Source organism: Phalangium opilio, unplaced genomic scaffold (genome assembly GCF_054372755.1).
Source record: "Phalangium opilio isolate 3A_F unplaced genomic scaffold, DU_Popi_V2 ptg000082l_1, whole genome shotgun sequence".
In the NCBI taxonomy this organism is placed as follows: domain Eukaryota; kingdom Metazoa; phylum Arthropoda; class Arachnida; order Opiliones; family Phalangiidae; genus Phalangium; species Phalangium opilio.
This window is the reverse complement of record NW_028324189.1, coordinates 19,181,173-19,199,135: the sequence shown is the minus strand read 5'-3', so window position 1 is coordinate 19,199,135 and position 17,963 is coordinate 19,181,173. Positions and strand designations below refer to the sequence as shown.

Below are 17,963 nucleotides of genomic sequence, written 5' to 3'. Positions count from 1 at the left end.
TTCCATATCAATTAAAAATTTGCAAATCCCGATGGGCTAAAAATGTGATAGATTTAATTGGGGATGAACCGGTACCGATACCATATCGGTATCGGCACCGATACTCGGGGTTTCCCGATAGTATAGGATCGGTTGGTTTAATCCGATACTAAACCGATACTCGTTTAAAATGCGTCGTATGGCGCTACATGAAATTTTAGGTCTTTTGGTAACGTATTTATGGTGATAATATCTCATTTCTATGAATTTCAATCGTGACGAGTTCTTATTTATATAAAATGTACCTGAATTCAGTTTATCTATCAACTATTAAGCGAAAATCTTGCTTAGTACGCGGCTGTAGGGATAGTATCGGGTTTTGGATCTTAGTGAGTAAATATCGGTATCGATCGGTATCGGGTTAAGCCTGAAATCGGCCATCTCTAGATTTAATGAAAAAATAAACATTTTATTTTTAAATTTGTTTCCTCATGTTAGTTTCAATATGTTTTGCACAGCAGCAATTAAAAACTGTATTTATACACGATAACGTGCAAACAGAAATCCCATCAAACTTACGAAGGCCATGAACCTTAAATATAGTCGTTTTGTAGGAATTTGAAAATAATACAAGCGAGCTAGCTACGCAATTTTTTATGATGACCGCGGATTTAAAAGAAAAACTATTTAACTCTGGTATAAACGAGTATAGGAACAAGTGAAAAGGGGTGAAAATTTCCCCTGCAAAACGTCAGCAGGGTTGCCACCAAACTTTTAGATTCAAACTCCCTGACTTTTTCAGGTTTTCCCTGACTTTTTTACGGTTTTCCCTGACTTTTTAGGCCCCACTGTCAATGTTCTAAATATAACTAAATAATTGGGCTTAAATCACATTTTTGAATACTCAACTTAAAACATTGTGGAGCGAGCATAGCAAGCTCTTCGATTTTGGTATCTGGTCAAACGTGATATCTAAAACGTCACCCAGCTGGATGGTTGAACCGCAGATATGTTAGCCACTTTAACCAAGTTCCCTGACTTTTCCAGGCTTTCCCAGACCTGCGGAAACCTTGGAAAGGCAACTACTTAGCCAATCAGGAACATTTTAAGCTACACTCTGCTGGTCTCTCTAAATAAAGTCCAGAAAAAAAGGTTTTAGTGGCTTGTAACGTGTGTATGATTCGTATGCAGAGTTTTTAGGGCAGCGTCTCTCTAGCGCCACGACGCGACCAATATTGAAAATTTTTCGACTCACACCTTAGCCATAACATGATTTATGAGTCGAATTGCTTCGGAACTATACCGCTAGGTCAACGACAGGTGATGAACGGGGGTTTTATATAATCATTGCAGTCCATCTGTCTTTAATGGTCTTAGCTGTGGGATTGAGTAATATTATCTTCAATGAAATAAATTTAATAGATAATATCAGAAGGGGATAATAGAAGAAGGATAACACTCAGTATCCTCTTAATACTTTAGTTATGTAGCAACAAACGTCAAATTGGCATCGCACCATGGGGTGAATTCTATAACAGTTTAGTACTAAATCCTCAGCAATCAACCCACAAACCTCGTTTTGACGCGGGAGTCGGGACAAAAATCCACCAACGCATCCTGTAAAATAGTTAAAGGAAAGCGCGGCTCCGTTGATGCCCCTTATAGATGGCTTTTCTGCTACACAATGGCTAAGCTTGCTAAAGGCTACTTAAGCCAAAGGCAGGAACCAATGGGAACTAGTGCATTAGGTCTGATTGGTTCCTGCCTTTAGCAAGGTAAATTTCGTGTCCAAAAGATTAGCCAGATTACTAGGGGTGATCATGGAGCCGCGCTTTCGTTTAAGCGCTAATAAAGTAAAGATGAAGGAACTATTAGTCGCGTATGTGATTCAGTTTTGTAACCTTACTCTTAATGTTCTCTTGTGGGAAGAATTATGTTATAATTTCCTCGCATGGAAGCCGCTCCTTGATCGGTGCAACCAAAAGGTCAAAATGCTTTTCGGAGTACCAGGAGCTCTGTCGGCAAGACTTGGGCCCTCAACCCCAAGGCCGTACACTGGCTTTACACTGGGATCATTAGACCCATAATATTTTACGGGGCGCTTGTCTGGTGGACTAGCAAGGCCGGATTAAGAAGATTTTCGCCCGGGGGCAGTGGCTCGATGGGCGCCCCCTCCCTTGGCCCCATAATTTATAAAAACCAGCTAGAAATTTTAACAATTTTGTTTTTATTAGAAATATAGGGAGCTAACAGTTCTGACCCTGAAACGTCACACCCTTCTATCTCTTACTGAAGTTTCATACCCCCTAACGGTTGGAAACAGTATTCTACGCGCAAAAATGCCAACCAGAGGGCGGCTGCGTGACGTCAGACTATCTCTTCCCCCTAGCCAGCTGTTAGCTCCCTATTGTAATTTTGTTAAGTGAAAAGTATCCCTATGCTTGGCTGATACTCACTCATACGCTCAATTTTAGTTGAATAAGTGACTAATAAATTTAAAAATAGTAAGCAAAAAGTGACTAAATAAGGGCAAATTAAGCTATAAAATAAGGGCACTTTAAATGAAATGTTTTCAGACGTGATCGATTTTCATAATTATTTTCAGTAGTTAAAGATATTTTAAAGGTCGGTGCCGTAATTAAGCCCAATCTATGGGCTTAGATATTTCCAGTCAAAGGAAAGGTCCAATCATAAAATTTCTACGGCGAAATTGAATTAAACCATTTTGGAGCACAGCTCAGAATGCAAAGTAATTGATGTCGTTTTAAATCAAAACTAAAACATTCATTTGAATTGGATTGATTATAAATATTAAGTTAAATATTTGATGAGCGAGCGAAGCGAGCTCCACAATTTTTTGGGTTTGATCAACTGTAATCTCGCTGTTTTTGCGTTTAAACCGTCATACAGTCAAATATATTACGTTTAACCTTGTGGTCGAGAAGATAAATAACACCGAAAGACTCAAAAATCCAAAAAAAGTGACAAATAGTAACTAATTTTTGGAAAAGTGACTTTTAGTAACCGAATTTGAAAAAAGTGACTTAGTATCAGCCCTGCCTATGTCTTTGAATAGGCTTTTCTAGATTAAGACTCGGAAAATCTATTTATCGTCTCGTCCCAACTAATTTGGTGTAATAAATTGGTCTCGATAGCTAATATACCTATTTAAAAACGAAAAACAGTCCCGTAATCATTCAAAACTAACGTCATGTTTTTGAGTTTTTCGAAAATTTAATAAAACAATCGCTCAGATTTGGGTATCACCATACATCTTGGGCGCCCCTATTTTGCTGGCGCCCGGGGGCAGGTGCCCCCTCTGCCCCCCCTTAATCCGGCCCTGTGGACTAGGGTCCGGCTCAAGACGGTGCAGGCTGACCTGCGCAAGCTTCAAAGGCTGGCCTGCATTGGTATCACGGGGGCCATTAGATCAACCTCGACTGCTTCCATGGAGATACTCCTTGAAACGCTTCATCTTCATCTCTTCGTTGAGGAGGAGGCTGCCATGGGGGCCTACAGGCTCTACAATAATGGCTACTGGGCCCCCACACTTTGGGATCACAGCCATACTAAGCTCTTCCGGGAGTATGCTGCACTTGAGCCATCGCTGGCGATGTGCTTTGACAAAACCATTACTAGGTTTGATTTTACAAAGCCATTCAGCATCCACTTTCCCAGTCGGGCCGAGTGGACTAACCCGCTGGCTCTTGGTACCGGAAGTGAGACTTTGTGGTTCACCAATGGTTCAAGACCGATTCCGGCGGCGCTGGTGCCGGCTACTACTGCCAAACCACAAGGGTGGGTTTCTCTGAGAGTCTGGGCATCTATGCAAGTGTGTTCCAGGCGGATATTGCTGCGATCTGTTATTACGCGGACTACTGCATCAAGAAAGGGTATACTGGACGGACTGTGAGAATTTACTCGGACAGTCAGGCCGCCCTGAAAGCGTTGAACTTGTGTCAGATCACTTCTCAACTGGTGCGCAGCTGCCTTGATCTGCTAGTGCGACTGGCGTCCCGCAACAGGATCCAGTTGTACTGGGTGCCGGGACATAGCGGGCATCATGGCAATGAGCAAGCCGATAGGTTTTCTAAAAAGGGGGCGGGGGTCAAGTTCTAGGGACCGGCGCCGGTCGTTCCGATCCCCTACGGGTACGCTAGACGAATTCTGCATGACAGGTTGACTGTAATTCAAAATGAGCTCTGGCATAATATCTATGATGTTAGCGGGTTAGGCAAAACATAGAACTTCTAAAAGTTTAGATTAAATTTATTCGTTCATGGTCATTTACAAGGCCAACTCTGAAGCACTCACGGGCAGCTTATATGTGCTGTTTGTTATCATATAAGACTCGGAGCCTTTGTCTATTTTAGACCTACTATATATTTTTTAATATACCTCTCGTTACGGGAGGTTTACATTTACATATTGCTATATTATAACAATATGGAGGGCCAGAGACAGACGAAACTGTTTATTAATGGCCCCTGCAGGTCTCGGGCTAGGGACCTCATTGCGCTCAGCAGATGGGATATTAGGCTGGCCACCGGTCTTTTGACCGGGCACTGTCGGCTAAATAGACACCTCCATCTGATTGGCCTTGCTGACGACCCTCTCTGCCGGTCGTGCAGGGAGAAGGAAGAATCTCCCACTCACATACTGTGCGAGTGCGATTACTTCGGCTCACTCAGATTAGAGATTTACTCCCATTTAACCCAAACCGTTTCTCCCAATTCCCATATCTCCCAATCCCATTTGACCCAACACTATGTCTTTTCCCCCAATTTCTTTTCTCCCAATTCAGCATAAAACATATGTTAATAAATTCAAAGAGAATTTTTGGGTTTTATTAACAATGATATGTTTTACATATTCAGTTTAGTTTGAATTTCCATTTTATGATTTCTAGATATTCAAATGGAGTTTTTTCCCCGCATCCAGTTCCCTTTTTAGTTGTTTTTCTAGATATTCAAATGGAGTTTTTTCCCCGTATCCAGTTCCCTTTTTAGTTGTTTTATTCTTTCCTCCTGAATCTTGTATTTTCTGTTTGGTAATCGAACAGGTTACCCCCTATTTCACTCAATTTAAAACACCCAATTCCCATTAACCCAAACATCATTCAACCCAATTCCCAGTTCTCCTATTCCAATTAACCCAATATTGCATACCCAAAAAGACTCAAATATACACTTACTTGAAGTGTATAACCGCTCCAAAGAGGAAGAGACGTCCTCCTAACCAAACCAAACCTAACATAACATAACAGTAATGTTTTGGAAAAGGCATATTATTTGAAAAGTCAATGAAGCAAAACGTCAATATTTTGGAAAAGGCGTAACATTGTTAAATGATTTATAAAATATTACTAACCTAACTTAACCAAACCAAACCTAACCTAACATAACATAACAGTAATATTTTGGAAAAGGCATATTATTTGAGAAGTCAATGAAGCTAAACGTCAATATTTTAGAAAAGGCGTACCATAGCTAAATGATTTATAAAATATTATTAACCAAACCTAACCTAACATAACATAACAGTAATGTTTTGGAAAAGGCATATTATTTGAGACGTCAATGAAGCTAAACATCAATATTTTGGAAAAGGCGTACCATAGCTAAATGATTTATAAAATATTACTAACCTAACCAACCCAAACCTAACCTAACATAACAGTAATGTTTTGGAAAAGGCATATTATTTGAGAAGTCAATGAAGTTAAACATTAATATTTTGGAAAAGGCGTACTATAGTTAAATGATTTATAAAACACGAACTTTCTCGTGGATCTAGCAGAAAAATATAATACATTTAGAATAACACTTCACATTGATTGGTAGGAAAATTATTTAACCTAACCTAACCTATCCTAACCTAACCTAACCTAACCTAACCAAAGCAAACCAAACCTAACCTAACCAATGAAAACCAAACCAAAGCAAACCAAACCTAACCAAAGCAAACCAAACCAAACCAAACCAAAGCAAAGCAAAGCAAACCAAACCAAACCAAACCAAACCAAACCAAACCAAACCAAACCAAACCAAACCAAACCAAACCTAAACTAACCTAACCTAAACTAACCTAACCTAAACTAACCTAACCTAACCTAACCTGAACCAAACCAAACCAAACCAAACCTAACCTAACCTAACCTAACCTAACCTAACCTAACCTAACCTGAACCTAACCTAACCTGAACCAAACCTAACCTAACCAAACCAAACCTAACCTGAACCTAACCGGAACCTAACCTAACCTATTCGCATTAAAAATAATCCAAGTCGTTTTGAAACCAACCCTTTGCAGCATAAAATATTAGACGAAACCATTCGATTGGGAGAAATGAGAATTGAATAGTTTGGGATAAAAATTCCGATTGGGAAATATAAGATTGGGAGAATTGGGAATCGGAAAGTTTGGGATAAAAATGTATTTTGGGAAACACAGAATTGGGAGAAATGGGACCATACCAGATTAGAACACTTTGATTCACATACTGTGGAGCCCTCGCGGGTCTCTTCCATGACGGTGGAACGAATTCTACGTTACGCCGTGGCCACGGGTCTCTTCAAGGCCTGAACATGAGGGTGCACAATATGCCTCTGGCATCGGTGCTAGGACGTGAGCCCCCCTCTCCCCCAATAATAATACCTCGCATTGTGGTACACTTCTCTCGAAAGAAGTATTATGTACTTCTTAAGTTTAAAGGGTATGAGAAGCTTCGTTTGAAAAACCTCTGAATTATATAATAAAAGATAGAATTAATCACTGTGAATTCAAAAATATCAAGCTTTTAATTTTCCGATTTCTGGCTATTTGGCAATATGCATTTGAAAATGCTTCATATGAAACTATTTGAAATCCTTTTTTATGAAAGGCTAAAACTTTTCCCTGTAGTCCAACGTCACAGATATATATTTTTCACGTGAGATGGTGCCACTCTCCGCTATCAGACCCAGAGATTAGATTGGCGAGAAGCTCGAGACTCGCGCGTATAGGATTCCCGCGCTTTTTTCCTCAACGTCATAGTGATGTCATAAAAGAGGCAAACAAACTCGACAAGACAAAATTGTTGATATATCGAAACTGAGTTTTTGTTAGGGATGCACCGATATGGGCGGGTACAGCCGACATATCGACCGGCCGATATATCGGAAATTCCTAGCCGATATATTTTTAAAGTAGAGACTTGAAAGTGTAACATAATACCACTATCGTGCTAAAATATGATATGAAATTGTAAATTCGCATAACCTTTAAAGAACATCTCAAAGAACAGGGTTTGTACACGACCTGGAAAACCAGGAAAAGTCAGGGAAATTGAAACTGGACCTAAAAGGTTAGGGGAAAGTCAGGGAAATTGAAAATGGACCTAAAACGTCAGGGCAATGTCACGGAAAAGTATAATGGAGGGAAATTTAAAGTCTGGATAACAGAAGGGTGACCAGAAAATGTGTGCAGAGCGAGCGAAGCGAGCTCCAGATATTTATGTTTTACTTAGTTAATTTAAACGAAACAGCTGGCTTATTTTTATAACAACTAGTGCTAAAATGACTCTAGTGAATTTAGATTGGTTTTCATAGATGTTCGCCATGTATATTATTGAAAATGATCGGGGAAATTTGTGGAATTTTGTCAGGGAATACCTGGAAAAGTCATTGAATTTCGTGCCAATTTTTTATGAACCCTGAAAATTATGTAAAGGACCCGGCATTGCCCGTCAGGACAATTATTTTTTTAAATTATTTACCTAAATTCTTGTTTAACCATTTTGCGAAACTAATTCTGAAGTTTAAAGTACATCTTAACAAGGTTCTTTTTTCGATTTACACATAAACGTATACGCTACAACGGTGTCAATAAAAGTAGCATTTATTTTGACTTTACCTCAAAGCCATTCCGTTCAGAATCACAAGCTGATCCCAAGCCATCGTCCAACCACAGCAAAAGTTTAGAATTTGGGTAAGATTCCAGGTCTGAAATTCTGTTGATCAAATATTTATTGACGGGCAAGAAATTGGTTTTAACACCACAGATGAAAAGGGTTGATAATAAGAAGCAAGACCAACAAATATACAGCTGTGTGAACCGGGCCGATGTACCAAACTTTGTCGTCTTCAAGTCAGGAGCATCTAAATTAGAATGCGAATAGTTGTTTAAATACTAATTAAACTTTACATAATTCCAGGGGAGGATACCCTACAGTGTTAGATTGTTGACACTGAAAATTTTAACAATAGAGCCACTCTTTAAGTTACGCGATTGCAGATTAATTTGACGATTACTTAAGTCAAATGAGAGCTAGAACGGGGCTCTTCAAGTTAACGTAATAATAGGGTTATGCGATTGCAGATTAATTCAGATCAGCCTAAATATAAACCGCTCGGCCGAAATCCACGTACTCAAGCACAAAAGCGCTTTTTTCGTCATTCTCAAAGGGTAATCACATATGTAAATGAATGGGTGGTGAAAATAAATGATAATATTCGATTTATATTTTAAATAAATGTATCTCATTTAAATAATAATAATAATAATAATCTAATAAAGTGAATCAATCATATATCGCTAATACGGTTATTATAATGAAAGAATTTTACCTCTCCGAGTGACGTATGTCACGGAGAGATTCTAATTTTAACGTATCTGTCTGTCAGGGGACCATGTTCTAAGTTGGCAAATTGCAGCAATTACAATTTCCGGATCACATTTACAGTTCCCGGAAATTTGGAAAACTGTATTCTACTAACACTGGCTCGTACTCCATTGTCGGTCTGACAACACCTCATCTGGTCTTTTGTCCATCCCACAAGGACACCAGTCTGTACTTAGTGACTTCTACCTCCATCATCATCGTTAAGGTTAGGACATACAATCGGCTAAGGTTACGAGAAACGTCTAGCTTCTCAAAGGTTCACGCAATTGCGCTGTTTTTACCTATAGTTGCGATTCGAAACCTTTATATACTACCTATTTGAGTAAGGCGAAGCAACAGGCGTATGCTTCATTTCAAACGTCAATATTAGTCAAGTCTCTCTAGAATGATTAATTGTTTTTTTAAGCGATGTAACGCTCAATAAAGCGAACAACTAACGAAGAAAATATTTAATATTAATTATATTTATTTTAGATAATCTTGTTTCTCAACTCAAAATTAATACGAAATGGTTTAAAAAGCAGTCTTTGTGATTGTATGTGTGTGTCCGTCCGTTGTTGCACTAGTACGCTGCGTTAGCAGTTAGCCTTGTGTTGATGTGTAAAGAAATCCTAGAGAACCTTAATATTCCCTTTTCCATAATATAAAGTGAATATTTGGAAATATTTCTCGTAATTACGATGCCTTTATTAATTTTGTAGCTTTAAAGCTCTGTTTCAAATTGATATTCCAAGGATATTTTTATTATTATTACTTGAAATGGCTGTTTCTATATTACTTTAGCTATACTACATCTGTATATAGATTAATCCTTGCTATGGTGATTACAAGAAGTAAACTAAGCCCTTAACTTTGTCGGGTAAATGTACTAGGCTTAGTGAACCAAAGAGAAAATAATTGAGACCCGAGATGAAGTAAACTAAGGGTATTGATTTTCTTGTCTGTAATGTGAGACATTAACGGTTCAGAGTGAGCGGAAAGTTCAGTACACGTTTAAATAATAAGGTCTAGATTTTGTAAAAGAAGTAAGCACCATGGTGGCAATTAGATCAGTGAAAGGGCTAATCGTAATGGGTTTGAAGCTTCGGAGTTTTCACTCTTGTTATGGTGCACCTTGCGTCTAACCACAAATCAGCTTTGGTGATATTTAACGTTAACACTCATGTTGGCAAACTAAGAATATCGTTCAGGTGAAACGAGACAATAGTGTTTACATTGCAAACCAGTTGTGAATGTAGCTATAAAGGATGTCAACTTCCCAGAAAAAAAACGGTTTTCGGATAACCGATTAATTTTAATGTCCGGTTTAACTGATCCTAAAAACTGGACAAAAAAACCGGGTTTTATCCGGCTGTTTATGATAAATATTGAAAAATGCTATACTCCAACGTAAACTCAAAGACCAAATATTAGTATCGAGTAGGTAGTACCAATAGGTTTTAACTAATGCCGTTTTCCAAAGGCATTCTACAATATGCCAACGGAAAATTACTCGATAGATGGAGTAATTTTCTTGGAAAGAGAAGGAAAGTTCCTTTAAAATTGCATTATACGCATCTATGTCTCCTTTTATATTGCGTCATGGCGGTAGATTGTTAGCAGCCAACCCAAGCTAAGTGACGAAAATGAAAAACTTTGAATTTTCTGAATTAAAAAAACCGATTTAAACCGAAGAATGAAATAACCGGTGCTCCGGAATTGAAAAAACCTGTTTTCGGTTTAACCGGGCGGTTTTTGACATCCTAGTAGCTATGAGAATATAGGATTAACAGTTGAGGCGTAGACAATTGCGTCTTTTAAAACAGATAAAAGTTATATCTCTCCTAAAGTTATACACTTCATTTCCTGTTTTTTTTTCATTGACTGATTGATTTCCATATGTACAAGACATGTCTTTATTGGGAGTAAAATGTGTTCTGCTTTACTGTATATTCGCTTTGCTAGGAATACTTATTTTTTCCAAACAATTTGGAAAAACCAAAATATTACCTCTCCGAGGCAAGAGGAGGATTGCTACTTCAAACTTATAAACCTAGATTTAGAAATATTTCTCTTTTTTTGAAGTAAAAATTTTGGAATTATTTAAGCAGTATTCCAAGCATAGCGAATTCACACTGGTTTGCACTGTAAACATTATTGTATCGTTTCACCTCAACGATATTCTTGGTTTGCCTACACGAGTATTAACGTTAAATATCACCAAAGCTGATTTGTGGTTAGACGCAATGAAAGTCAATGCGCACGCTCCATGCCGAATGAAATTTAGCGCTAGATTTGATAAAATTTGCGCGCAATGTGACAATCGTGGCGCGAGACATGGAGCGTACCACGAGAATTTTGCCAACAAAAAGGCTGGGCGTTACGCGATTGGTCGGTGTTTCTAATTTCAATTTCTCCTTAAAATCTGAACCTTATTTGAACTTTAAAATCATTTAGAAACGTTTTCTAAATATTTCACTATGAAGTCTGGTCTTATAATTAGAAGAAGAATCGACAAAAATCACTAGATTTTCCACTTCACCCTCCCTTTAAGAAATGAAACGTATTGGCCGAGTAGCTCATCACGTGCGGAACAAACCTATTTTCCAAAAAAATTGAATTTTCGTCTCTTTTAAGGGGGGGGCGAAATATTTATAAGGAGGCCCAGCTTTCCGTGGCAGACTTTAGTTTGGGCCGAGAAATATTTTCGGAGACAAAACTTTGGGCGTTCAACTGCCGTTTACTCTACAGTAAATACGTCCGGCCTCGCCTTGGGATGTTAACTTTTATGAACACTCGAGATGAGACGTTCGTCAGCGAGAACCTGACACACAATACCCTCATTCGTAAGCTGGTGAGATTCATCCTTGATGTTGATTATCTCCTTATGATCAAACCCATAAATACTGGGCGAAACTCCGTTTTACATCAAAATGCAATTAAATTAGTTGATGCACATAGGGGAAAGTCAACAGAGATTGAAGTTTTTAACTTACATTTTTGTGAAAACGTGCCCAAAACTTCCGGATATTTCATAAGCATCAAGTGAATGAAGTGGTTAGTCCAGCGAGCGGATAATTCACGCTTGGTGACAATGGTTAGAACGCACAATTGTAATGCAAAAATAAAAAATAAAATACCAGTCAACAGGTAACTCTATAACAAAAGAAAAATTTGATCAGGGTTTACTATACCGGTTTAGAACAATCCCTAAAAATTAACAAACAGGTTTTCTAGAAGAAGACAAAGTGGAAATTTCTTCTAAAAGACTAAACACGTAATAAGTTATGATTCATAAAATTATGCCATTATTAAAAGGAGGTAATTAGAGTTATTAGTCACTCTAATTTTAAGGGGATTGCAATGGCTGTATTAGCTACAATTGCAAATACGCATAAGGGTGAGTACCAGCCCGCTTTCTTTTCTTCTCCTATACGCGCAACCTTCTTAATTTTAGCGGAATGAAAACGAACTTTTAAAAAGCTAAAAAATAACGATAACGAAAGCGAAAACTCCGGCCACAAGTACTACTACTACTATTACTACTACGGCTCGGGTCAAACTAAGAGCCTCATCGTATACTACGATGTGGTTAAAAATATCTTTGGAATATCATAATGAAAGAGAGCTACAAAAGTACTAAATGCATCGTAATTTGAAAAATATTTCCACGCATTCACTTTATATTATTAAGGCTCTGTAGGATTTCTTTACACATCAAAACAAAGCGCACTAGTGTAACACCGGACGGACACACACAGACAAAAACATAGACTGCTTTTTAACCCTTTCCGTATTAATTTTGAATTGAGAAACAAGATTATCATAAATATTAAAATAAATATAATTAATATTTAATATTATCTTCGTTAGTTGTTTGCCTTATTGAGCGTTACATCGTTTAAAAAAAAACAATTAAACATTCTTAAAACTAATATTGACGTTTGAAATGAAGCTTACGCCTGTTACTTTGCCTTACTCAAATAGGTAGTATATAAAGGATTCGAATCGCAGCTGTAGATAAGAACATCGCAATTGCGTGAACCTTTGAAGGAAGACCCCGCCATTGGAAGGCTAGACGTTTCTCGTAACCCTAGCCGATCGCCGCGTACGTCTTAACCTTAATAAAAGATGGAGTAGACGCCAGTATGTACAGTCACTGCAATTAAAAGCTTTCTCTCTCGCGACGTCTTTTTTCAACAACAAGCTGCAAATTATTGATCTGATACAACTGATAAAAAAATCTAGCTTATAATGTTCTTTCAATGTAGTTTTTACTAAGCGTTTTTTTTTCACTCTCACCACTTCCCAGTTCCAAGTGCTAAATATGGGGTTTTGAATTATTGGTATGATTTTAAAGAGAAGGTAAACAGTTGAACATAGCTCGTCCAAATAACCAAATGACATTCCAGTAAAGGGGCAGTGATGTTAACTGTAATGTTCTGAATACCAAAGAATCAATGCACTGAGCCATATTATTATACCCTCTAATACCCTTTAACATTGCACAAATGTGTAAGTCAACAATTGTGGAATGATACTTCAAATCTTACTCCGGTGAAGATATGGCCACGGGTGCGGCATTCTGCTCCACTATGGTTCGCAAATGCCAGAGGGTGAAGAGAGATTTCAATCTAGATAAGTGAGCGACTCTTGATGTCAGTTTCAACTCCTGAGAAAGGTTCTTCATCTTGTTTATGGCGAACCCCAATTAGTTGAATACAATGAACACAACCAATTTCTCAAATGTAGGCACAATTTTGTGCCCCATGCTGCTTTGAATGTGGGCATTCTCCTGTTCGGAAAACCTTTTTTTCCGAACAAGCAGTTTTCAATGGGCGACATGTTGAGGGAATCGGTTGGACATTAAATTTCTAGATGGTTCTCTCCGAAATGCGCCGTTTTCAACCAAACGTTCGTGCAGACTTTAGTTGAAACTGACATCATTCCACAAGTGTTGACTTATACATTTGTGCATTATTAAAGGGTATAAGAGTATGGTTCAATGGGTTGATGCCGAGGTTGACGTGTATTCAAAAAATTACAGGTAACATCATTGCCCCTTTCCTGGAATGCCATTCGATTTTTTGGACGAGCTATGTTCAACGGTTCACCTTTTCTTTAAAATCATCCCAATGATTCAAAACCCCCTATTAGGCAGTTGGAAATGGGGAGTGGAGGGTGTAAAAAACGCTTAGTAAAAACTATATTGAAACATTAATATAATTTTTTATCAATAGTATCAGATCAATAATTTTTGGCTTATTGTTGAAACAAGATGTCTTGAGATAGAAAGTTTTTAATTGCGGCGACTGTACAGACTGGTGTCCATGTGGGATGGACAAAGAGAAGATGATGGTGGTGATATAGAAGCCAGAAAGTTCAGACTGGTGTCCATGTGGGATGGACAAATGACCAAAGGATGATGGTGTTAGACACGCAATGGGGTAATATCCGTTGTAAGTGGAATACAATTTTCCAAATTTCCTGGAACTGCACCCCAGTAGCAAAATCGACGTTGGGCCAACGGAGTCGGCTCGAGATTCAACCGACACTGCCCTATTCTGCCGCAAAATGGTCGGTAGACTTTCCTTTTGACAGTCGAAATGTCCTACCCGAAAATGGGTCGGTCCGACGGTTTTCCAACCTTTTCAAACGTGCACGGAAAATTTTCGAGATTTCCAAAATGAGGTCAGGATAGAAATTTTGCCAGCACTTTAACCGACTCTAAAAAGTAAGCGTGGCCAGCTCTTACATTATCAAACAAGAAGTCGGCTTTGTTATCTGGTTATGGTCGGATTATTAATCTAGTTGCGGTCGGCTTCATCGACTGTTATTTGTCGGATTTATGGCTTGTTTGTGGTCGGCTTTATAGCTTGTTTAGGGTCGGCTTTATAGCTTGTTTAGGGTAGTCTTTATGGCTTGTTTAGGGTCGGCTTTACGACTTGTTTATGGTCGGCTTTACGACTTGTTTATGGTCGGCTTGATGGATTGTTAATGGTCGGCTGTAGAATTTTTTAAAGGTCGGTTTAGAGATCTTTTACTGTAGGTAATGCGAAGTGTCTCTGATGATTCCCTCCCATTGGACCGTAATCCCATTCAACCGAAACCAAAGAAGGGAGGTCCCAATGGACCGAATTCCGCACCTTGGGCGGTTTACGAAAAGTGGAGATAGCCATGAATGACTGCACTTAACGTTAGTGTACACTGCAGTTATCTCCTATAAAAACGTAGTAGCAATGAGTTAACCGTGGAAACGGTTTAAAAGGCTTATGTAAATTTAAGGGAAAGCTAAAATAGGCCGTAAACCGTAACATTTTCTTTAATGTTACTTTAAAATGATACTTTAAACGAGAGATTTATATTTATATCAAGGTGAATAAACATATCACACTATATTGTTGATTCTAACATTTTATTTTATGTTTTGTTTGTAATAGAAATCCAAGTATCTATGATTTGTCTTAAAACATAAGAAAATAATATATAGCTCACTATAAGTATGAAACGTAGTACATTTTCATACTACAGCATTTGCTCCCAAATTTGGCGCGCTTACGCTTTTACGTCCCGAGGTAGAAGTTTCGGTAATACGAGTAAAAGGGGGGGCGAAACCATCGCCGCCACCTAAGGTGCCCGCGAAAGGCACGATGGGCCGGGGAAATATCGCCGCGGAAGTAGAGACACAAGATACTCCTTACCTCGTACCAGTGTAGGCGCTAGCCGCGTTCGTCAAAATCTCGCGCCATCTATTAATTTATTATTATAATTTTGCAGTGTACTTAATCAGTTATAATTATCATAATAATAATTTCAAGACCTTTAACTATTTAATTACGATATAAAATTTGAATATTTTCTAAACAAATATTACAACTTTTTAACGCCAAAAGCTCTTAATAGGTGGCATTAGAAACTTTTTACAAATTGCAATGGAAGAAAATGCTGTTTACATGGCTTAAATGGAGAGTTTCATACTTATAGGGAGCTATATATTATTTTCTTATGCTTAAATAAAGAAATATGAAATGTTTAGTATTGATTGGTAGGTAGTCGGATATGTCGACCTCTCGACCCTTGTTTTAAATTTGATAAAAACCAATGTTAGTTGGTAAGGCGTTGAGCAGCCGACCTAATTCTTCCATACACCAACCGACTTAAAATGTGACTATCAGCCAACTCTATTTGTTTGTTCTCGCGTCCGATTTCAAAGCGCAGCTAGTAACTGAAGTTGGATAAGAGTCGGACTTTAGTTGTAAGTGCCGATTAGACCATAAACCGACGAATCTACCTCGAATCGACTCAAAGGCGGAAGAAGCTTCATTATAACTAAATCTGAAATCTTTAGTATGATCGGTAGGTAGTAGGACATGCCGACCTCTCGTCCCTTGTATTTATTTTCATAAAAACCAATGTTAGTTGGTAAGGAGTTGAGCAGCCGACCTAATCCTTTCTTCACACCAACAGACATAAAATGTAACTATCAGCCAACTCTATTTGTTTGTTCTTACGTCCGACTTCAAAGCGGAGCTGGTATCTGAAGTTGGATAAGAGTCGGACTTTAGTCGTAAGTGCCGACTAGACCATAAAGCGAAGAATCTACCTCGAACCGACTCAAACGCGGAAGAAGCTTCATAATAACTATTCTTTAGTATGATCGGTAGGTAGTCGGATATGCCGACCTCTCGTCCCTTGTTGTTATTTTGATAAACCCGTGTTAGGTGGTAAGGAGTTGAGCAGCCGACCTAATCCTTTCTTACACCAACCGGCATAAAATGTAACTATCAGCCAACTCTATTTGTTTGTTCTCACGTCCGACTTCAAAACGGAGCTAGTAACTGAAGTTGGATAAGAGCCGGACTTCAGTTGTAAGTGCCGACTAGGCCATAAAGCGAAGAATCTACCTCGAACCGACTCAAACGCGGAAGAAGCTTCATTACAACGAAATCTGAAATGTTCAGTGTGATCGGTAGGCCGTCGGATATGTCGACCTCTAGACCCTCTTTTATTTGATAGAAACGCATGTTAGTTGGTAACGAGTCGAGCAGCCGACCTAATCCTTCATTACATTAACCGACTTAAAATACAACTATCAGCCAACTCTATTTTATTGTTCTCACGGCCGACTGCAAAGCGGAGTTGGCAACTGAAGTTGGATAAGAGTCGGAATTTAGTCGTAACTGCCGACTAGACCATAAACCGACGAATCTACCTCGAACCAACTCGAACGCGGAACACTCGTGTTACTGGGGTAGTCAAGATCCCTCTTTTTATTAGCCAAGCGAAATGGAGAGTGAGAATTTCTGTGATGATTCATTCCGACCAATGGCGCCGCTAGGATTTTTTACAGATAGGCTAAGGAAGATTTGGGAGGCCCCTTATAAAATTTCAAGAGAAAAATTTAGTTGCCCAGTGTCGATAATATTAAATTAACAACTATTTTTATCATATTGTTTATATAGAGAATGTAATATATTAAAGTTCAGTACTATCAGACATTATTTCATACTCTATAGTTTGTGAAAAAAATAAAAACACGGAGTCGGAGAGAGAGGGCGATTTTCAGTTAAGCCCCCTATGAGGTCACTGTGCACTGTCGATGTGGTGAGGAAAAGAGAAATCGGTTTACCTAAAGAAGTCTGACCTCGAAGTTTTGTGGGACAAGAAGGAACGGGAGAGAAGAAGATTGGGCAAAGAGCGCGAAACAAACAAGATGACCCAAGGGCTCGGCTCATAATTTTAGCCACATCGAAACAAATAGAAAATTTCAGTGAATAGCCCCTCGATGCGCTACCTTTAAGTGTGATATAATGATTTCTAGTAATCCTGACTTCAATTACTTTTCTTCTGTTATAATTATAATAGTGCTAAACAAATAGGAAACTTACGCAACCTTTAACAGTGCAAAAATGATTAATCGTAACGCATAAGTAAACCCTTAATTGGAGTACAAAAAATTAGACTGATTGGTCCCTGTGCTAAAATGATTGCCCGTAATCTGTACATCAAAAATTTAATTCTTTTAAAATTGTAAAAATGAGACACAAACAGAAAATTTCAATGAGTAGCCCCACAATAACGCATACCTAAACCTTATTTAAAGAACAGAAAATCCAAGGGATTAGCCCTCGTTTCCTGACCTAAAAAAATACCTGGGCCGTAATCCCTACGTTCATAAATTTACTTATGATTAAATTGTAATACTATATACTTCCTTTTGCTTTTAAAATTATTTTTGCTTTCTGGAGAAATACAAGTAAATTCTGGGATCGTGATAAACACCACCTTAAGACCATTCAAAAAATATACCATACTTGCTTTTGCATTTAAAGTTAACCTCGAT

At 38.3% G+C, this 17,963-nt stretch overlaps 1 protein-coding gene across 1 annotated transcript; it reads left to right on the top strand.

Annotated features, from left to right (window-relative positions):
- Positions 1-1,799: 1,799 nt before the first annotated feature.
- On the top strand, positions 1,800-4,098 carry LOC149653630 (uncharacterized). Its single transcript, XM_089847014.1, has 3 exons — positions 1,800-1,858; positions 3,331-3,589; positions 3,730-4,098. The coding sequence occupies exons 1-3, from the start codon at positions 1,800-1,802 to the stop codon at positions 4,096-4,098; spliced, it is 687 nt and encodes a 228-aa protein (XP_089703140.1).
- The last annotated feature ends 13,865 nt before the right edge of the window (positions 4,099-17,963 follow it).